The sequence below is a fragment of the Myxocyprinus asiaticus genome, chromosome 21, assembly GCF_019703515.2.
Source record: "Myxocyprinus asiaticus isolate MX2 ecotype Aquarium Trade chromosome 21, UBuf_Myxa_2, whole genome shotgun sequence".
NCBI lineage: Eukaryota > Metazoa > Chordata > Actinopteri > Cypriniformes > Catostomidae > Myxocyprinus > Myxocyprinus asiaticus.
In genome coordinates, this window is record NC_059364.1 from 35,215,557 (window position 1) to 35,236,837 (window position 21,281).

The window sequence follows — 21,281 nt, forward strand, 5'->3', positions numbered from 1 at the left end:
AATGGCAAGCGCTAACAATTAGCTGTAATTAGAAAAAATTATTCATTTTCATTTCAGAAACCTCTCCTCCACCATGTTGAAAGTTTACGACTCCTCCCAATTGGGAAACTTGGATATTAAAATGATCTTTGCGTTTCCCAGTCATTCATGTGCAACTACTGAGAGGGAAAGTCTTATTTGCGATAATTCCGGCAGTATTTTTACTGTATACATATTCCAGACATGACATTCAAACTTGAATAGTACCAGTATTAGTCACATGAGGCTGCACAGTGTTTCAGAACAATACACAACTGGAAAACTGTATGCACATTATGCAGATGTAACATTTATGGGCCCTTTTAAAGGAAAATAATGGAAATATTGCAAAAATAGCTGTTTTTAATGCATGCCAGAAAAGGAAGTTTGTAACAGAGCTGATTTTATACAAGAAATAATGGAGTAAATCTTTTGCTACCATTTTTCTCTCACCTATAGATCAATAAGGTTGCTGTTCTCTCTGAAAGAATGAACAACCAAAGCTTCTCCAAGATCTTTTGGAAAGTGTTTTCATGTGTTTTTATAGCAGACAGACAAAAGAGGCAGCTAAATTATTGCCTGACTGTCAAAAAGGATTCATTTCAGAACTTCAATGTCAAGCCAAGTTATTGAGGACTGCAGAGACTGGAACCAATTAACTTAATTGGGAAGGTGGAGCCTCTTTTTTACTCCAGTTCTCAGCAAAGCGCACATAATGTTTTTCTGTTCCATGGCCAAACCTGCTGTTTGCTCTGAGGAGATGTACTGCACCACAGGCCTCATACCTGCATGCAGTGTTTTTACATGGGAATGTAAAGACAGTTTGGAGTCCTTTAGTAATGACATTTCTGAGGTAAATCACCAACAAAAGGATTTTATCCAAAGTGCAACCAGGCAAACAAATCAAATAAAAAAACATCCAGATTTTCTCATTTAGAAGGTTAGTTCACACAAAAGTGAGAATTCTGTCATCATTTACTCACCCTTGTGTCATTCCAAACCCATATGACTTTTTTTACATTCTTTGGAACAGAAGAAATTTTTTTGAAGAATGTTGCTGCTCTTTCCTATACAGTGAAAGTGAATGGGAACTGAGGCTGTCAATCTCTAAAATATGGTTTAGCATTTCTGTCCCACGAAAGTAAGAAAGCTATATGGGTTTGGATCGACATGAGGGTGAGTAAAATGATGGCAGAATTTAAATGATTCTGTGAACTATCCCTTTAAGGATTTTTTATGGACGCTGTTTGCCAAATTTAGATTTTAAAGATTCTAGAGATCAGTTTAAATGTTCAAAAGTTCAACAAATACAGAGTTGAAAGAATGTTTTGCAGTGACTGGAACTAAAATGAGGCTAAGCCAGCTTAGGGGTTACGACAGCAGAAGGACTTTTATTAGTGGTCAGTGCAATCATTTTGTTCGTGATTGAGGCTATTGCTCTGGCATTTCAAGGACAGCGTTGTGAGGAGGGAGTGTGAGATCAAATTTTTCAGTGGTTTTCTTTGCAGATTTTAGAGGAGAACTGACTTTGCTGGATCATTTTTTATTTTTCTCATGTCGTTCCCTCTGCTCTCTCAGGCCCTTGAGGAGCGTGTGGTGCGTACCACCTCCCCTTCATTACTGTCAGCCACTGTGGGTCAGAGGCTGCTGACCCGGCTGGATGATGGATCGGGATGCACAAGCCCAGAGAAAATCATCTCCCTCTGGACGGAGGAGGGCATTCACAACAGCAGGGATATTCTACAGGTAACAGAGTGCTTTGATGTTACTGCATAGAATAATGTGGATGAATGGCTACCAAATGACAACCCATGAGAAGAAATATTTGGTTTGTGCGAAGGCAGGCATCACTAATATTGTTCATACTTGGGTTAAGAATTTAAACAAACCTCTTAACAAAAAGTATTACAGTTTGGCTCATAGTTTGTCCTGCATTGTTTGTGTGATTGACATGAATAATACCTCAAATCGTGCAGCTTATTAAGGATATACATGTTTGCATAAAAATCGGATTGTGAACCTGTTTGCAGACTCTAGACTTTTCTCTGGAGGAGCGATTGTGTCTGGCTGAACTCACTCTGGCCTTGGACAATGAGCTTCTGGTCAGTGGAAACGGCATCCATCAGGCTGCTCTGGTCTCCTACAAGAACGAGATCAACTACTTGCAGTGAGTGTCACTTACTGTGAAGAGCATGGCAATTTGAGTGAATGGTTGCGCTGTAGTGGATCTGTGTTGTATCTTTGTCTCCACCTGGAGGTGATAAGATGCCATTGTGTCAAACAGCATTATTTATGTGGTATAATTATCATAGTTGAAACAATTACAAGGTGTCTTTGTTTTCTTGTCCAAACACCTTTAAGTATAAGGGATATTTCACGCAAAGATTAAAATGTCATAATTTACTCACCCTGATGTTGTTCCAAATCCGTATTGCTATCGCCACTCTTTTCCATATAATGAAAGTGAATGGGAGCTGGGTCTGTAAAGCTCCAAAATGAAAGAAAAGCACCAAAAAAGTGGTCCGTACAGTATGGCTAAAAGAAACCGTTCACCCAAAAAATGAAAATTCTGTCATTTACTCTCTCATGCCATCCCAGATGTGTATGACTGACTTTCTTCTGCAGAAAACAAACAAAGACTTTTAGAAGAATATCTCGGCTCTGTAGGTCCATACAGTGCAAGTGAAGGGTGACCAAAACTTTGAAGCTCCAAAATGCACATAAAGGCCACATAAAAGTAATCCATATGACTCCAGTGGTTTAATCCGTGTCTTCAGAAGCAGTCCAAGCAGTTTTGGATGAGAACAAACCAAAATGTAACTACATTTCACTGTAAATATTGAAATCGGTCTCCTTGGCGATCATGATTTCAAGCTCAATTACACTTCCTATAGCGCCATCTAGCACTCTGCGAATGTGTCAAACACTTGGAATGTAATCAGTCTTGAAATCATTATCGTGCTAAGAGACTGCAATGGCAATATGACTGGATTGCTTCAAAAGACATGGATTAAACCACTGGAGTTGTATCAATTACTTTTATGCTGACCTTATGTGCTTTTTGGAGCTTCAAAGTTTTGATCACCATTCACTTGCATTTGTGGACCTACAGAGCTGAGATGTTCTTCTAAAAATCTGTTTGTTTTCAGCAGAAGAAAGAAAGTCATTCATATCTGGGATGGCATGAGGGTGAGTAAATGGAGAGAATTTTCATTTTTGGGTGAACTATTCCTTTACACTATATATTACTCGAAGCAAACTCTCAAATTAAAATATGATTATATAAAACACATAAAGAGACATGCAAGATCCAATAGTGTTTGTTGTCGACGCACCATTTTAGTCCATACGTCTTTGGCAGTTTATTTCAGAGCTTTGGCAGAGGACAAGATTATCAGTGAATAATGGCATACATTTCGGTTTGTTCCACAAGCAAAGCTATTGTATGCCTTCAGAAAAATATAATGCATGAGTCATACAGACTAGTTTTATGGTGCTTTTTTTTTTTTTTTTTTTTTTTTGTCATTTTGGATCTTGAAATGATCAGTCTCAATTCACTTGAATTATATGGAAAAGAACTTCCAGGATATTCTTCAGAAATTCAGAAGAGAAAGTCTTTGGTGAGTAAATGGGTAAACTGTCCCTTTAAGATGTTTAACTTGTTACAAAAGATGCATCAGAATGAATTATCTTATGGTGTGGTGGTTTTGTGTTCCAACTTTAGAGTTCTTGCAGACCAGGCCGGTCAGGAGAGGGACAAGGCCAAGGCTGACCTGGAACTGGCTGACCGCCGCAACCTGCAGCTGGTCAGAGAGGTGGATGATCGCCATGCCAACATGGAGTCTCTCAATGAATCTAAAATCAAGTAAGTGTACGGCCAAGAGCAGAATAGCCTATGTCGTCACATCTGTGGAAGATATGTGCATGTGTTTTACAATGTCCTTGTCTCTTCCATTGACGCAGGGGTCTGGAGCAGGAGTTCCGGGATAAGCTTTCAGCACTGAGGAGTGAGTCGGAGTATGACAGTGAGGTGCTTCTAGAGCAGGTAGAGAAGGAACGGGAGAGACTCAGAGAAGAGATAAAGCTGCTCAGGGCTCAGGATGCTAGTCTACAGGAGGAAGTTTGCACTGCTGCCAAGGTAACCAAATTTATATTTGTCATGATTTAAAAAAACTTTTAATCTAAAGACTTATGCTTAAATGCTTGACAGTAGTATGTAGACAAATGCAAATGGTGCTTACGTAGGAATTTCTTTATAAACCAGACATTTAAAAAATGTTTTTAATGGTCTGTACAGGATAGTGAAGGAAAAGCAGTCAATGATGGACAGCACATTTGGCCAGTAAATGCAGAAAATAGTATTAATAAAGAATGAGTAGGTATTGTATGTAGCAGGCTGCCTGGGACAACGGTCAATTATACACTAGTGATTATTATACACAAATATTTGACCTCAGAATGCTACAGAAGCTGAACTATAGAGTCGTATAAATTGTCTTATTCATCTAGATACACATGCCACACAATTTTCTATTTTGCCATTTGAATATTTAACTTAGAAATAATATTGTAATGGTATAAATTTGCCATCATAGTCTTCATAGAATGCAATTGACAACTGTCCCATTACCTTACAATCTGTAGCTGCAGAACAAGACTCATTGAAGAGGTGATCTGCTGTGGTTAGTGGTGTATGTTTCTTTGAGCATGTCAGTGTGGTGTCAGGTTAAATAACTCCAGCTCTGTTACAGGAGAACAGTCGTTTGGAGGAGGAGGTCAGTCTTCTGAAGGAAAAGCTGTCTGAAGCTGAGAGCACCATCTCTAAACTACAGAAAGAACTAGACCACCTGTTACAGGACAAGGTGACACATCTGAGTATCTGTTCTGTTTGCTGAAGCTTGAAATCCCTTCAACTTTAATGCTTTCATTCTTTACTGATAATTGATCTGTGCTTGTTTTTAATGAACAGTATGGTGGCCTTGATCCAAATGGGACAGGACTGCTAAATCAAGAAGAGCACTTCTCAGAGATCATTAAGGAGTATGAGCAGCAGTGCAGGGTATGAGCGAGACTGAGTATGTTTATGGCATGGTGGTAATGTATTTTCTTGAAGTGAAGGGTTTTTGTGCTTTGGAGAGTTGTGCTTTGACTTGTCAAAAATGGCAAATGATCTGGCTTACAATTTTTAACTGATGAACAGGTGGGAAAAAACCCATAGATTTAAATTAAGGGAGGGACCCAAGTCATATCTAGGGACCAGATTATCACATACAGGTGCATCTCAATAAATTAGAATGTCGTGGAAAAGTTCATTTATTTCAGTAATTCAACTCAAATTGTGAAACTCGTGTATTAAATAAATTCAATGCGCACAGACTGAAGTAGTTTAAGTCTTTGGTTCTTTTAATTGTGGTGATTTTGGCTCACATTTAACAAAAACCCACCAATTCACCATCTCAAAAAATTAGAATACATCATAAGACCAATAAAAAAAACATTTTTAGTGAATTGTTGGCCTTCTGGAAAGTGTTCATTTACTGTATATGTACTCAATACTTAGTAGGGGCTCCTTTTGCTTTAATTACTGCCTCAATTCGGCATGGCATGGAGGTGATCAGTTTGTGGCACTGCCGAGGTGGTATGGAAGCCCAGGTTTCTTTGACAGTGGCCTTCAGCTCATCTGCATTTTTTGGTCTCTTGTTTCTCATTTTCCTCTTGACAATACCCCATAGATTCTCTATGGGGTTCAGGTCTGGTGAGTTTGCTGGCCAGTCAAGCACACCAACACCATGGTCATTTAACCAACTTTTGGGGCATTTGGCAGTGTGGGCAGGTGCCAAATCCTGCTGGAAAATGAAATCAGCATCTTTAAAAAGCTGGTCAGCATAAGGAAGCATGAAGTGCTCCAAAATTTCTTGGTAAACAAATGCAGTGACTTTGGTTTTCAAAGAACACAATGGACCAACACCAGCAGATGACATTGCACCCCAAATCATCACAGACTGTGGAAACTTAACACTGGACTTCAAGCAACTTGGGCTATGAGCTTCTCCACCCTTCCTCCAGACTCTAGGACCTTGGTTTCCAAATGAAATACAAAACTTGCTCTCATCTGAAAAGAGGACTTTGGACCACTGGGCAACAGTCCAGTTCTTCTTCTCCTTAGCCCAGGTAAGACGCCTCTGACGTTGTCTGTGGTTCAGGAGTGGCTTAACAAGAGGAATACGACAACTGTAGCCAAATTCCTTGACACGTCTGTGTGTGGTGGCTCTTGATGCCTTGACCCCAGCCTCAGTCCATTCCTTGTGAAGTTCACCCAAATTCTTGAATCGATTTTGCTTGACAGTCCTCATAAGGCTGCGGTTCTCTCGGTTGGTTGTGCATCTTTTTCTTCCACACTTTTTCCTTCCACTCAACTTTCTGTTAACATGCTTGGATACAGCACTCTGTGAACAGCCAGCTTCTTTGGCAATGAATGTTTGTGGCTTACCCTCCTTGTGAAGGGTGTCAATGATTGTCTTCTGGACAACTGTCAGATCAGCAGTCTTCCCCATGATTGTGTAGCCTAGTGAACCAAACTGAGAGACCATTTTGAAGGCTCAGGAAACCTTTGCAGGTGTTTTGAGTTGATTAGCTGATTGGCATGTCACCATATTCTAATTTTTTGAGATAGTGAATTGGTGGGTTTTTGTTAAATGTGAGCCAAAATCATCACAATTAAAAGAACAAAAGACTTAAACTACTTCAGTCTGTGTGCATTGAATTTATTTAATACACGAGTTTCACAATTTGAGTTGAATTACTGAAATAAATGAACTTTTCCACGACATTCTAATTTGAGATGCACCTGTAGATTTGAGGGTGAAATCTTTTCACTTAACTAGTAAGCAACCACCCATAACACCCTAGCAACCACTTATAATACACTAGCAACATAGTAACATGCTAAGCACCATTCTGAACACCTTACCAATGCCCTGGCAACAACCCACTTCACTGTAGTATCATTACAGTGAGTTTGCACAGGCAAGAACCACTCAGATTTCCTTAAAAAAATAAAAAAAGTACAAATATTGTTTGAAGTTGTACTTCGAGCATTATAGAGGAGTGTTTGTGAACTTCTTTGAAAACCTGTCATTATTTTTTAGCTGTAAATTCAATGATTTTGCAAATTCATAACTTTGCTTTTGTGCGTTTCTAAATGCAGAAGGTTTTACATGTGCAAATGACAGTTTCTCTGCCCCACAAAAATGCAGGAGCTGCAAGACAGGAATGACGAGTTACAGTCAGACCTGGAGTTGTTGAAGTCTCAGAGCTCAGGAAGGAGAACCAGACGATCAAGGGACAGCCTCTCTGGTCATACATGGTCAAGCCGAAAAGCTTTAACCACTGAATCAGATTCTGGTAAATTCACCAGTTGTATATTGCAGTACATTCAAAGTTCAATTAGCTGTGAATTTTATTCTATACCTCTCGTGATCTACTTTCACTTAGTAAAATATTTCTCTTTTGAATTTAATGGCTCTCCTGTCTGTTTTGTTCTGTAGATGATCCTGAAATGAAGAAAGGTACATCTCCTCAGGTCAGAAAAAAGCTTCAGGTCACTAACAAGAATGGTGAGGAATTATGAAAAACAAAGTTATTCTTTCTTTATGAAATACTCTTGCATATTGGTCATGGTTTGCTTTGGCATGTCTTTGCAGCTTTGGGTTTCTTGGAGAGTTTGTCTCCCCCTGTAAGCATCAAGACAGAACTGGCCATGGAGCAGCTGAAAGAAAGATACGAGCAGGAAGTTCAAGACTTAAAAATCCAGCTGGAGACCAAGGTACAAGCGTAACATGTAAACACTTTGTAAATCCTCCTAGATGTGCACTTGCCATGGGTACTAGTTAACCCCTTAATTTAGCTCCAAAAGTCATGCAAAATAATTATCCATTGGAATGGAGATTAAGTTAACTGATATTGTAGAGTGAAATTTGTATTTTCTTCCACCATTCAATGTCATTACATGTTTTTTTTTTTTTTTTTTTTACATGAAAACAGGTGAACTTCTATGAGCGCAGTATGGAGCTGATGCGTCAGAATATGGAGGTTGAGAGAAAGGACATCTCGCAAAGCTTTAAGATGGAGATCAGTGAATTGGAGGACCAAAAAGCCCAGGCAGAGGAGCGGGTAGACCAGATGCGACAGGCTATTGAAAGACTGGAAGCAGAGAGGGGTAGGACTGCTGGAAGAGTCATGGGTCCAGAGCAGGAGCGGCGCATTCAGCGCGAGCAGGCCGAACTGGAGCAGAACTATGCTCGCGAGATCAGTAACATTGTATTGCGCCTTACCTCGGAAAAAGAACAGCTGGAGGCAGAACTCAAGCTAAAAATGGACCAGGAGGTGCTGCTTGTTAGGTAGGTAGATGCTTAAACATTTTCAGGATCTTAAATCTATCAGATTAAGCTCAGTGAAGAGCTACAGCTCATCCACTTCAGATGGTGAACAGATCTACCTTGTGAGAAGCCAGGTGGTCTGTGCAAATGCTAAGACACAGTCTTTCAGACTCCTATTCAATCTTGTGATATTATCTCGTGTTTCTATATGGGTGAATTTCATGAAACCTGTCAAGAACACATCAGGGGTCATATTTCACACATCAATCAAAAAGAAGGAAATAAGGAATATATTTTGCCCCTTCAAATCAAGCCCATTTAGGACCAGATTTTTTGCATTTTAATGTTATTTTCATAATAATTAAGCATAATTCTTATTACCATAAAAATGAAAAAGAATGGTTTTATATTCAAATGATAGTATTTGTTGTATTCACGTATTATATATATACACACACACACAAACAGTACTGTGCAAAAGTCTTAGGCGCATAAGATGTTTCACAAAAGCATTTGTTTTAAGATGGTTATTTATATCTTCAGCTTTAGTGTGTCAGTAGTAAATATACATTTTAGACTCCCAAACATTCCTTTTGTTAATAGAATAATATAGAAGAACAGGGAGTCCAGCAACAAATGACATGTCCCCCACTGAACATCGTGTCAGTCTGAGATTACATGAAGAGACAGTCTAAATAGATAGAAGAACTGTTGGGAATTCTCCAGGAAGCTTGGAACATCCTATCTGCCAGCAACCAAGAAAAACTGTGTTTAGGTGTACCTAGGAGAATTGGTGCTGTTTTAAAGGCAAAGGTGGTCACACCAAATATTGATTTAGCTTTTTTTTATGTTTACTGGACTTTGTATGATGTTAACTGATAAATGAAAACTATTTATGGAATTATTTTTGAAGACATCCTCACTATGCAACATTTTTCACAAGTGCCTAAAACTTTTGCACAGTACTCTCTCTCTCTGGTGTGTGTGTGTACATATATTTCATAATACTGTATATACATGTAAAAGATAAGGAGGCGGCAGGAACCAGATTAACAATCACAAGACTTTAATAAAACACTGACGAAGACTTTCAACCTAAACAATGATGCACACACACACAGCTTTGTGCATCTCTTTCTCTTGAACTTGCATCACTGGGTCCTCTTTATCCCTCTCCCGGCTGATTGGGATGATTCAGGGCTGGGCGTCCATCCTTACAGCCCGGGCACGCCCTCCTCCTCGTCACATAACCCCAACGCACGATTCAGGCTGGGGAACCAACCGGCCTGACTTACCACCCCCCCCCGCCCACCTTCCTGGAGGGGAGGCGTTGCCCTTTTGGCCATCCTTCTGCCGGCTGGTCTTCCCCGCCTCCTGGGAACCTGGGTAGGAACGAGGGGAGAGAGAGAGAGAGAGAGAGAGAGAGAGAGAGAGAGAGAAAGAGAGACCCCAACCAAAGAAAAATAAACTGACTGGTCCTCAGCCAGATGTGCAGCGGTCCTCCGCGACGTCAGGCGATGGCACTGGACCTCACCTCCCAGCGGACGGCAGTGGGCTCTGGCGAACCGCTCCAGTACCACTGAACCATACCTCCTCTGTGGCGAGGGCTCTCTGACAGCACATCCCTCCTCCCTCCCGGGTTTTGGCACCAGTGTAACAGATAAGGTCTCTTTCTCAAGGGAAAGGAGGAGGCAGGAACCGGATTAACAATCACAAGACTTTTAGAATTTCAACAAATTATTGTGCCAAAACACACAGCTTTGTGCGTTTCTCTCTCTTTCTCTTTCTCTCTCAAATTGGCATCTCTGGCTCCTCTTCTCCCAATCAGCTGGGAGAGGGATGATTCAGGCGCTGGGTATCCATCCTTACGGCCCGCCCACACCCTCCTCCTCGTCACAAAACAGTATATACTGTATATATGACCTGTACATGTTCTGGACAGGTTTCATGAGATGTATCCACTTACAATTTCATTTTTTGACTATTCTCAATGAAGAGTAATACTGTACACCTTAATATGGACCTCACCTTCATTATCTCCAAGACAGTGTCCCAGGTACAAATCCTAAATTGCACATGACCTAATGAACCATGTCATGTTTAATTGTATGTTCATTCTCTTAACCAACATGCCCGTACCCTAAAATGGTATCCCATGGGAATTTAGTAATCAAAATGTAGCATGTTGCTGTGTCCCAGGGAGAAGGCAGAGCAGCAGTTATTGCACATGAAGGCTCAGCACAGTGAGGCTCAGCGCAGCCTACTCCACCAGCTGCAGGAGCAGTCTGAGCAGCATCGCAGAGATGTTGGTGCATGGGAGTCACGAGTACAGGAGATTGAACAGGAAGCGCGCAGGGAGCGTCTCCTCAGCACTGAGCGTTGGGGTGAAGAACAAGCTCAGATCTGTAGTAGGGTGGCACAGGAAAGAAAGAAACTGGAGGAGGACCATCAGGAAGAGATCAGGCAGCTGAGAGAACATATCCAATTCATGGAAGATCAAGCCGAGCTTGCATCCAGAGCTGAGGAGGAGTTGCTCACACTACAGAAACGGCTAGAAGATAAGCTGGAAGAGATGTGCGTACAGCTGGAGGACAACACTGTTTCCATGAAAGCACAGGATGCCCTCATTCAACGTTTGACCTCAGAGCTGCATGCCAATGAAAAGGAAATGGCGCTTCGAAATGAGAGAGAACAAAAGCTTGGTGATAAACTGTCTCAGGTAGAGCAAAAGCTTAAAGTTGAGCGAGATAGAAGGCAAGAGCTTCTAAGGCAAAAGGAGCAAATACAGAAAGATACTGAAAAAATTGTTCAGGATAAGTTATCGCAGCTAGAGGAGAAACTTGTACAGGAAAAAGAGAAGGAACAGGGGCTTCTTGATCAAATTTCCAATTTGACAAAAGAGTTGGAGAACCTGAGGTCCCAATCAGAGACTTGGCAGAAGGAGATTGAAATGATGCAGGGCAGCAGTAGTCATCTATCCAATGCATTTCAACAGCAAACACAGTTGAGGGAACATGACAAAGAACTAGTAGAGCTTCGAGAAAACTTGGTAAAAACACATGAGGCATTGAAAAACCGAGATGAAGACCTTTCGAGGCAGGCTTCCAAGCTAAACGGCGTTGAACTGGAGAGAGACAGACTCATAGAGGAGCTCAAGGGTCAATGCAGTGTTCTCAAACAGCTACAAATGCAGGTCAATAGTCTCACGGAGGACTGGGATCAAATGAACATGATGGAACAAAACCTTCAATGCTCCCTTCGTATGGAACAGGGTAAGGTTGCAGAGCTCCAAACCCTTCTAAACTCGGAGCAAGAAGAGACAAGGCGCCTTGAACAAGAAAACTCTAGTTACCGGCGAATTGCAGACCAGCTGTCATCTCAGTTAGTTGAAATGGAGGCTGAGTCAACAAAAGTTAAAGAGAACATTGATAAACTTACACTGGAACTGCAAAACAAAGACCACCAAATTCAAGAATTCAACTGTCAGCTGGAAGCCAAAGCCAAAGAGATGGATTTGCTCTGGAACGAGGTTCAGCTAAAGATTAACCTGTTTAAGAACGTCAGTCAACTCTCAAGTCAGGTTCAGCTTTTGACCAACCAATTGGAAGACAAAAAAAGAGAGCTGTGCTCTCTGAGGGAAGAGGCTGACAATACCAATAACCAGCTACAGCAATTGCTGATGGACTCTCAAGCAGAGCTTCAGCAGATGGAGGCGGCATTTGAATGCGAGAAGATCCAATTTAAAGAACAGCTTCTTGAGATGGAGGGGCTTGTCATGGCTTTAGAACTGGAGATGGACCCAGCCAATCCCCACAGGTTTGTGGATCTCTGGCTGGTAGATGACTGTCGAAACAGACCAAAAACACTAACCATTGCTGCATTGATCAATTCCATTTCTCCCGTATGGATGCCAAGAGTTTATTGCCTTAGAGGCAATGTCATCACCCACTACTATTATGTCTTACCAAGAATGTTTGTCACAGAATGAGATTTTATTAACCATAGATGTGTGCTTTTTCAGGCCTCATGCTGCATCTCACTAACTGAATGATACTTTGTCACTGACAAGCATGATTCAAAACTCACTATGAATAACAGTTACATATTCTGACTGAAAGTGTGTTCTTGCATCCTATTAATTTTAAGTAATGTTTTGCTTGCCGCCGTACTCTTCCGCAGCTGTAATTTTGAATTTGAATGTTTGTCAAAGATCTTTGTTCCTGAAATTATACTTAAAATGAAGCAGGCGATTGTAATATTTTTTTTTTTTTTTAGTGAGTCGTGTTCTTTCTTTCGGTTCCTGAATCTAGGGCGAAACTTGATGAGGTCAACTCTGAAAATAGTGCACTGAAAGATCGGCTTGCTGTCTTACTGCAGGATGTCAAGTTGCTTGAAGAGGAGGTGAACAAAAAGAGGTAAAGAATTCATCCACTATAACTTGTATGTACTGTGCGACATACAGCCTATTAGTTTCGCCATTGATTTCACTGCATATTTGCAGGAGGAAACTTGAGGAGATGGAGAGAGATTATATGAAGACTCGAGAAGAGGAGGAAAGGTTGCACAAAGAGGCAAGATTGGCAACAATAAAGTGCTTGGTTTTGTTTAGATTGAAATTTAAATAGCATGGATCTGGGATGTTGGAAGGACCTTCGACACCTCTTAATCTGTCAAGGAAATGTCCAAAGCTGCATTTCCCAAAAGCATCATAAGCCAAAGTAGATTGTTGAAACCACTGATGCCAGTGGTCTCTACGATCAACTTAAGCTTGCGATGCTTTTGGGAAACGCAGCTCTGGACATTTAACTCCAAATCTGTTCAAAAAATATGAAATTATGTTTTGCATAAGAAAAATAATTTGCATTGGGATTATTTTCAGGACACTTGAGCACATTTTTCAATTGTTATTACGTTTTACTATTTCGTTTGTTTTCAGTGATGATTCTCATTACTGTAAGTCGTCTTGTTTTTTATTATTTTACAGGAAAAAATAATCATGTTGTACAATGATATTTACAACAACAAATAAAAATCAGAGAATATAAAAGGTAGTACTATTATGATGTATAAATACTTTACAGTTTTTCGTTTTATTTATTTTTTTTTTTTTATGTAGACATTGCTATTGCAAAAACATAATGACCAGTAATAATGTCAAAATGTAAAAAATCTTAATGGTCCTATGAATAGGCTTCACTTCCTTTTACACAAAATATAATTTATTTTGTTTGTTTGATTTTTGGAGTAAAATAGGAAATAGGAAAATTTTTTTTTTTTTTTTTTTGATAGGTTTCGTGAGAATCACCCAGTTGCTACTCATTTCCTGTCCTCTTTATAATTGTTTTTTTGTTTTTTTTCCATCAAAATAGAATTCCAAATATCGAGAAGAGGTCCTTGATCTCAGTGCAAGAAACCTGAAGCTTAGCAGCGAGAACGCTGAACTGAGCTCCCAGCTCTGTACTGATCAAAGAGCAGTCCAGACGCTGACTGACAGGCTAGCACAGATGTGTCAGGAGAACGATAAGGCAGCTGCCTCTCACAGACAGTTGCAGGAAACTCTACAGAAGAAGGAAAGCGAGACACTAAAGCTCCAGGAACAATGGCAAAAAGAAAGGGAGCTTCTTGAGAGGGAACTTAAAACTGCCAATGAGAAGGTATGGTTGCATTTTTTTTTTTTTAGGATATACCTGTTTAAGATTAGATATTATGTCAAATTAGTTTAGCAATGTTGTGCAACAGCTACAGATTTGAATTACTGAAACTGCTGCTTATTTCTTTAGCTCCAGCATTTAACAGTTGTTGAGTCTGCATTGACTAGTCAGACTCTAAAAAACCAAGCACTAGAGCAAGACAAGGACCACTTGTTGAAGGATATAGCAGATAGAGACCAGGAGGTGAGATGCTTTAAACATTCTTGAAAGGAGCACTTTTCCTCTAGTGAATATGTTGAATATATTTTTATGCTAAAAACACCATATGTGCTTATTGTAGCTGGAAAAGCTTCAGGAATCTCTCCGCAACTCTGAAACCCAGATAGAACAGCTCAACTCCCAGCTCTTGACTATGTGGCAAGAAAAGGATTTCCACATCCAGGAGGTAGCTACACATCAAAAGATGCTGCAACAATCTCAGGAAAAGGTAGCTTTTTTTCACATAATGGTTTACTTGTTGTTTCTTTGGAATCATTTGATAAAAGGAATAAATAACATTGTTGCATAAATCCAGGTCCAGGAGCTTGAAGACAGCATGAATCGGCTGCGCAGAGAGAAAGACCAGTTACATCAGACCCACAGGCTTCAGGAGGAGACGGCAGTCTGTGTTCTACAGAAAGAGTGCAAGAGCTTGCGAGCACAGAATGAGGAGCTTCTTTATAAGGTTTGTCAGGAAGACCTAATTGCTTTGCAATGGCAATATTAGACCATTTTTTCACATTAGCCTCAATTCATGTAAACTTGGATTTTATTTATAGGTGGCTCAGCTGAAGACTCAGGAGCAGGAACTTCAGAGGCTGACACAGGAGTGCCACACTTTTAGGAACACGCAGGCAGAGCTAGAGACTGCTAAACAAAAGGCAATTGAACAGGTTTGGAGAATCATGTCTGTCAAAATACAGTTCTGATCAAAAATGTTCCATTAATTTGTGTAAACTACTAAAACCGATAACTAACTAATAGAGATTTGGCTTAATTTTTGTTTCTTGCATTTCGTCGTTTAGGCACTAAGGGCTGACAGTGCTCTATCGCTGATCCAGGCTCAGCATACACGTGAGGTACATGAGCTGCGAGAACAGGTGGGGTCTGGCACCCGAGAGCACCTGGCCCACCTGCAAACTCAACTGGCTGAGCAGCAGCGCAGGACGCAAGACGTAGAAGATCTGCTTCGCTCTCAGGCCAAACAGGCCAATGTTCAGATGGGCCTTCAGCAGGTATACTTGCACACTGGTCAACTTTAAATTTTAAATCTTGGGCCATATAACAGGGAGTGGACATTAGAGAAAGACTGATGTATCAGTTTCACCAATTAATCTGTGCTGATAGTTACTTTTTGAAACTATCGGTTATCAGGAAAAATCTATGCCAATAGGTTGTTTTCATTATTATTCCTCCGGTGTTCCTCTGGACGGTGCTGGAGGATTCTACAGTTAGAACATCTTGGTTTTACATTATAAAAGTGGCCTCTAAAGGTGAAATAAAATCAATCACTGACACTTTGTGGGGAAATTGCGGAATCTAAATCTTTCATCATCGAAAATTTTCATCCATATTTTTGTCCTCACTTTAATGCATATTTCATTATTTTGATTAGTTAATCAAGTGTTCTAAATTGAAAGGAGGGCATGCAAAGAAAAATGCGATCATACTGAAACATCCCTTGTTAGCACATACTTCAAATCTTGTGAATGATAATTAGCCTTATTCCTTATTAAACCTCATCAGATAAAATATAAATGTACAAAACCCTTCATCTGTTGAATATATAGGCTATAAAAAGCTTATTTTGGTAAATGCTTGCATATAGAGGACTGTAACAGAGCCATGTCTCTGTCATCTCAAAATGAGAGTCCATGGTGTAGTTTGGGCTTGTTTATAGTTAAAAGACCTGCCTTATGCACCAAATTTTCATTTTTGTCTGGTTAGCAGTGAGATTTTGATTGCCAAATAAACCGCATCTGGAATATTATTAATTTTGGACTCTTGTTTACCCTACATCTGTGACCGATTAATCGGTTACCTGACTTTTCCACCACCAACCTCTAGTGGACATAGAAATGCATGCAAGGGCTTATGACACATTTTAACACTGGATCTTTTACATTTTCTCCTTAATCATATATTTCATGTTAACATTGAAAACATTTTTAAAAAATACAGGAACAGTATGAGAAATTGATGGGGAGCATGCAGGAGCGCATGGATGAGGTTGATGCCAAGCTGAAAATCACCCGCATGATGCTACAGGAGAAAGTCAACCAACTAAAAGAACAGGTATCCTTAAAGTTTCAACCAAATTGAGAAAGTGAGGCTATGTTTGGAATGGAATACTAGTTTACTAAATACTGTACAGTATGCATACACCGATCAGCCACAACGTTAAAACCACCTGCCTAATATTGTGTAGGTCCCACTCATGCCGCCAAAACGGCGCCAACCCGCATCTCAGAATAGCATTCTGATTCAATTCCTTCATGGGAGTGGCCGCTTTGTTCGCCATGATTCTTTGATTGGTGGATCGTTTCCCTTTAGGATCATGGGTAGTTTTTAGATTTAAAACTATATAACGCAGACTGATGGCTTCAACTGAAGCATACAGTATACCATCGATAAACCACCTCGGATTGAAGCTCACGGTAGATCTGTCTTTAAAGGTTGTACGTTTATTATTAAAAATCTATTCCGCTATGAAGAAAATGAAATCTATACTTCCGAAGCCAGACTGTTGTGTTGAGAATTTACATACTGTGCACAGTATGTAGAAATGTAGTAGTAGTATGTTCATATGCTGTTCCAAACAAAGCATTTATTTTGCCTAGTATTGCAATCTTCCCACTTTACTTGATCCATTTTATCTTCCTCATAGCTGGCCAAAAATGCCAAGTCAGATCTACTGCTGAAGGACCTCTATGTGGAGAACTCTCAGCTCATGAAGGCACTACAGGTGACTGAGCAAAGGCAGAAAAGTGCAGAGATGAAATCCTTCCTCCTGGAGGAGAAAGTGATTGCCCTTAATAAACTGCTGCGCAAAATTGCCCCAGCATCCCTCACTGCCTAGAGCGGTTTCCTTCTACAATCCTTTACCTGTTGTACTGGACTGCAAAAGACCCACCCTAGGGCACTTTTGTGTTTTGGTGCAACCAGTAAGCAATCTTTGTGTTAAACTGAAGGTGCAAGTAATGCAAGTCTTACATATACATGTTTTACTTCAATCATGTGCTACGTTCAACAGTACAAAATGACAAATTGTAAGTTAATTTAAGTGTTATGGTCTCTTCAGAGGCAAATGAATAGCAATGAACAAGATCTTTGCAATACATTTAGGTTTGATTGTCAAGGACGTTACATTACTAATTCCATTTGCTCTTTGCGTTAACGGTGACGTAGGGTACGAACTGCAAATGTTAACTGTTGGATCACGTCAGGCTGTTCAGTAAAAACAGAAGCATTCTTTTTGTTTTAATGCCTGTTTATGTGCAGTAACCAAAAGCACAGTATTCATACAATGTACAGTTTTGATACAAATGCTCTCTTGAAATTGCACAATTTTCAATCATGATGCACTAATGTACACTTATAATTTATATCAAAGTGTTGCAAGAATTGTCTCTTTTGTACACCTTGTTTATACGAGCTGGATAATCGTTGGGAGAATAAAGCATGACACCACTGAGTTGTAAATGCATCATGTATCCACTAATTACTGTACAGAATTTGACCAAGTTTTACCTGTGTACACAAGCATTGCTCTCTGTATGCATTCTGATTGATTAATCAGAATTACATTTAAATCAGTTAACTGCAAGAAAAATAAAAAGGACATGTACGTCTTTTTTTTTAGGAAATGACATGCTCTAATACACCCTGCCGGATAAGCTGCTCACATTTCCATCTGGGCAAAAAGTGCTGTGAAGTAGAGAAGAAATAAAGGGTGAAATGCATTTAGCAGTGTACAAAACAAACCATCTAGGCTAATTTATACATTCTTTAAAGAATATAATTACCTGGCTATTTTTCTTCAGGAGAATAACAGTGCCATCATCTATTTCAAATTCTCCATGGTCTTTTAGACAACGCACCTAAACAAGGGAAAGAAAAGCTACATCAACCCTGAAAATGTTCCCATTTAATTTCACAGAAACGGGTTACATTTAAAGTAAAAAAAAAAAAAAAAAAAATGTAATGTTTCAGAAAGAAACCTATTTTTAGAACATTATTGTGGAGACAATAAAGCACATTTTGCACACAAATTCCCATTATTGTTATGTGTCTGGACTTACAGTAAAAAAAGTTATACAATTACATAAAATTGGAAGGCAGTAAAACAAACTGTAAAAGTATAAAATACTTAACCTTTTCCTATTACACTAATGGGAATTTGGAGGGGAAATGTTCTTAATTGTCATGAAAATTATATCACAATGCAACAAAATCTTCCTACAACTATACTTGATTTTATACAAACAAAATATTACTTTGATTTTGTGGTGAAAGATGAGATGATTTTGACAAATTTTGTAAGATTCACCCAAACACAATCACTAAGCACTTTATTAGGAACACCTGTACACCTACTTATTCATGTGATTATCTAATCAGCCAATCATGTGGCAGCAGCGCAATGCATAAAATCATGCAGATACAGGTCAGGAGCTTCAGTTAATGTTCACATCAACCATCAGAATGGGGAAAAAAATATTATTTTGACTGTGGCATGACTGTTGGTGCCACATGGGCTGGTTTGAGTATTTCTGTAACTGCTGATCTCCTGGGATTTTCAGTCTATAGAGTTTTCTCAGAATGCTGCCAAAAACAAAAAGCATCCAGTGCACGGCAGTTCTGCGGCCGGAAACGCCTTGTTGATGAGAGAGGTGAATGGCCAGACTGGTTTGAGCTGACAGAAAGGCTATGGTAACTCAGATAACCCCTCTGTACAATTGTAGTGAGCAGAATAGCATCTCAGAATGCACAACATGTCAAACCTTGAGGCGGATGGGCTACAACAGCAGAAGACCACGTAGTGCACTTTATAGGACCATAGTGTTCCTAATAAAGTGCTCAGTGAGTGTATATTTTATGATTGCAAGGGAGATTTTGACATGCTCTCGAGCATTTATTTCACACTTCCATTAGTTTTCAGATCACTCACCTCAATGTATAAACTCTTCGGGGGCTTCATATCTTGTGTTATATCCAAACCTTCCTCTCCCCCAAGTGACCTCATGTAAGTTGCGAGGGACTTTTTGTACTGATTAAACCACTCCATCTGCATGTGATTTATACATCGGATTACACACATCAGTTAAGTGCTATTGAATTGAATATACTGAAATGCATCACAATGAACATTCATTTTACACACTAAATGAATCCCCACCTCTTCAGCACACATATGAAATCTAATAGTTGTGGGCAGTACACTCCCATACTCCCATCTGAGAGCACGGATTCGTAGGAGGCGATCATAACTGTGGAGAAGAAGAGGAAACGACTGTGTTTGAATGCGTGTACAGGATGAATATCAGCAAACTACAGTGAACGACTTACAGGTATGCGGCTATACAGCGCTGGTTTCTCAGCAGGCAGCAGTGGCGGAACTTGATGCTTGGAATCAGCTCACTCTTGCCCTCTGATTTTGCCTCATTCCTTCAAGAAATCAAAGCAGAATCATGCTTTATAAATGAAACACACAATATAGGAGACCGGAGCCAATTATTTACTTCTTACAGACACTTACACATCACTCTGATTCTGTTCATACAGAGCTTTCATCTCCTCCAGAACTTGTCGAATGCCATCTTCCTGTTGGAAACGAAGAGAAACAGACGTTACAGAAATCCACGTTATCCATATGTTAACTGTAACTGTACAAAAGTGCAGCGCTTTACTTACGTTAAACGCAGGCAACTGACCGTCGCCCATCCGATGAAGTTCTCGAATGAGCTCGACTGCCTTTTCGCAGAACATTATATAAGTGTTTAAAAGACAAAAATGTCAATATTGTAACGATGCAGTCTGCGCTAACAAATGTGTAGTCTAGTCGACGCTTGAGGGTGATTTTCGCGGTAAATTTGTGTTATGATCACGTGAGCCTCACTTACTACGGAGAGTCAGATAGGACATTATCAGCACTGAGTCACTTTGCTAATTAATATACGAATGCATATTGTTGTAGCCGCACATAGCATTTAAAAAATGTGACAATGGTTTGTCTTAACTAAAAGTAAAATGGTACCACTTTAAAGAAATGTTGTATAGATGAAGTTACTGTTTATAAACAAACGCTCTGCCCCACCCCTTCCGGGTTCTTTTGTTGCCCAGAAAAGAACTGCTGTCTATGGGCAAGCGCCCATAGACAAATTCACTCAAATTGCGCTGAAACTGCCCAAAAAGTGCTGTTTGTGGGGTTGGAACACCCAGTTTTACACAGATTACTGGAGAAAGGGGCTTCTTTAAATTTCCACCAGATCGCTGCATCAGGAAAAACACAGGATTTTACATAAATGATGATATTTCAAGGGTCATCGTAATTGTTATCGCGTCTGCTCTATTAAGCACAATTGACCCGCAGCAGCTGTTGGTTGGTATTAACTTATTTATGAAGAAATTACGTAAACTCTGATTGCAAACTGGTTTTTTTAATTTCCAAAGTGCTGTCGCTGTGACAGATATGAGGTCAAATATGATCTAACGATTATCTGAGCAAGACCACCATATACGATATAACAGGAGGAACAGATCCCATATCCACCACCACAGAACATGCACTACTGTTTGTGAAAGGATAAGTGAATAAAAATAATGTCATACTGTGAAAATGATGTCTTTGCATTTATTTTGAATGCAGTAAATAATAATGTTCAATCGAAACAGCTGTTATTAAGTTTAGATATGGAATATGATCACACTGAAGTAAGAATATTATTATTATATTTAATTAATCTTTGTAAATGATAATTTCAAAATATACTACAATATATGTAAATATAATTACATTTTTAAAATGAATAGTTTTATACATGGACATTAGGCTAGTTAATGCACTATGACCTATGAACATAAATTGAAAACACATTTTGGAAAAAATACAAATTGAAAAAATATTTCCATAAAATCTAGACTATTGTTTGTTGTTAGTCCATGATATCTAATACATTTTAAAATGTTAACAAAT

General features: G+C 39.5%; 2 protein-coding genes across 4 annotated transcripts in view; one reads left to right on the forward strand and one right to left on the reverse strand.

The window, feature by feature from the left end:
• The window catches only part of LOC127411846 (ninein-like protein), a 42,332-nt gene extending 24,556 nt beyond the window's left edge, over positions 1 to 17,776 (forward strand). For 2 of the 3 annotated variants that reach the window (XM_051647672.1, XM_051647673.1), the window contains 21 exons: positions 1,597 to 1,764; positions 2,049 to 2,185; positions 3,743 to 3,883; positions 3,982 to 4,156; positions 4,770 to 4,880; positions 4,988 to 5,077; positions 7,275 to 7,422; positions 7,566 to 7,634; positions 7,722 to 7,843; positions 8,062 to 8,417; positions 10,596 to 12,212; positions 12,707 to 12,811; positions 12,898 to 12,967; positions 13,766 to 14,050; positions 14,177 to 14,290; positions 14,388 to 14,534; positions 14,622 to 14,771; positions 14,866 to 14,979; positions 15,112 to 15,321; positions 16,268 to 16,381; positions 16,974 to 17,776. In XM_051647672.1, coding sequence (XP_051503632.1) covers positions 1,597 to 1,764; positions 2,049 to 2,185; positions 3,743 to 3,883; positions 3,982 to 4,156; positions 4,770 to 4,880; positions 4,988 to 5,077; positions 7,275 to 7,422; positions 7,566 to 7,634; positions 7,722 to 7,843; positions 8,062 to 8,417; positions 10,596 to 12,212; positions 12,707 to 12,811; positions 12,898 to 12,967; positions 13,766 to 14,050; positions 14,177 to 14,290; positions 14,388 to 14,534; positions 14,622 to 14,771; positions 14,866 to 14,979; positions 15,112 to 15,321; positions 16,268 to 16,381; positions 16,974 to 17,165 — 4,635 coding nt within the window. In that variant the 3' untranslated portion in view covers positions 17,166 to 17,776. The remainder of the gene's footprint in view (positions 1 to 1,596; positions 1,765 to 2,048; positions 2,186 to 3,742; positions 3,884 to 3,981; positions 4,157 to 4,769; positions 4,881 to 4,987; positions 5,078 to 7,274; positions 7,423 to 7,565; positions 7,635 to 7,721; positions 7,844 to 8,061; positions 8,418 to 10,595; positions 12,213 to 12,706; positions 12,812 to 12,897; positions 12,968 to 13,765; positions 14,051 to 14,176; positions 14,291 to 14,387; positions 14,535 to 14,621; positions 14,772 to 14,865; positions 14,980 to 15,111; positions 15,322 to 16,267; positions 16,382 to 16,973) is intronic. The other variant, XM_051647674.1, reaches the window with a different exon arrangement.
• gins1 (GINS complex subunit 1 (Psf1 homolog)) lies at positions 17,199 to 20,309 on the reverse strand. Its single transcript, XM_051647683.1, has 7 exons — positions 20,000 to 20,309; positions 19,845 to 19,909; positions 19,655 to 19,753; positions 19,485 to 19,575; positions 19,257 to 19,373; positions 18,112 to 18,186; positions 17,199 to 18,013 (listed from the first exon to the last, which is right to left on the reverse strand). The coding sequence occupies exons 1-7, from the start codon at positions 20,072 to 20,074 to the stop codon at positions 17,945 to 17,947; spliced, it is 591 nt and encodes a 196-aa protein (XP_051503643.1). The 5' UTR covers positions 20,075 to 20,309; the 3' UTR covers positions 17,199 to 17,944.
• Positions 20,310 to 21,281: the final 972 nt, after the last annotated feature.

What these genes read in the sequence shown, in the direction of transcription:
- gins1 (XM_051647683.1), bottom strand. Translation starts at nt 20,074, where the DNA reads ATGTTCTGCGAAAAGGCAGTCGAGCTCATTCGAGAACTTCATCGGATG. An exon ending in GAACAGAATCAGAGTGATGT is followed by an intron (nt 19,754 to 19,844) that starts GTAAGTGTCTGT and finishes GATTTCTTGAAG; the next exon opens with GAATGAGGCAAAATCAGAGG. An exon ending in CGCTGTATAGCCGCATACCT is followed by an intron (nt 19,576 to 19,654) that starts GTAAGTCGTTCA and finishes TCTTCTCCACAG; the next exon opens with TTATGATCGCCTCCTACGAA.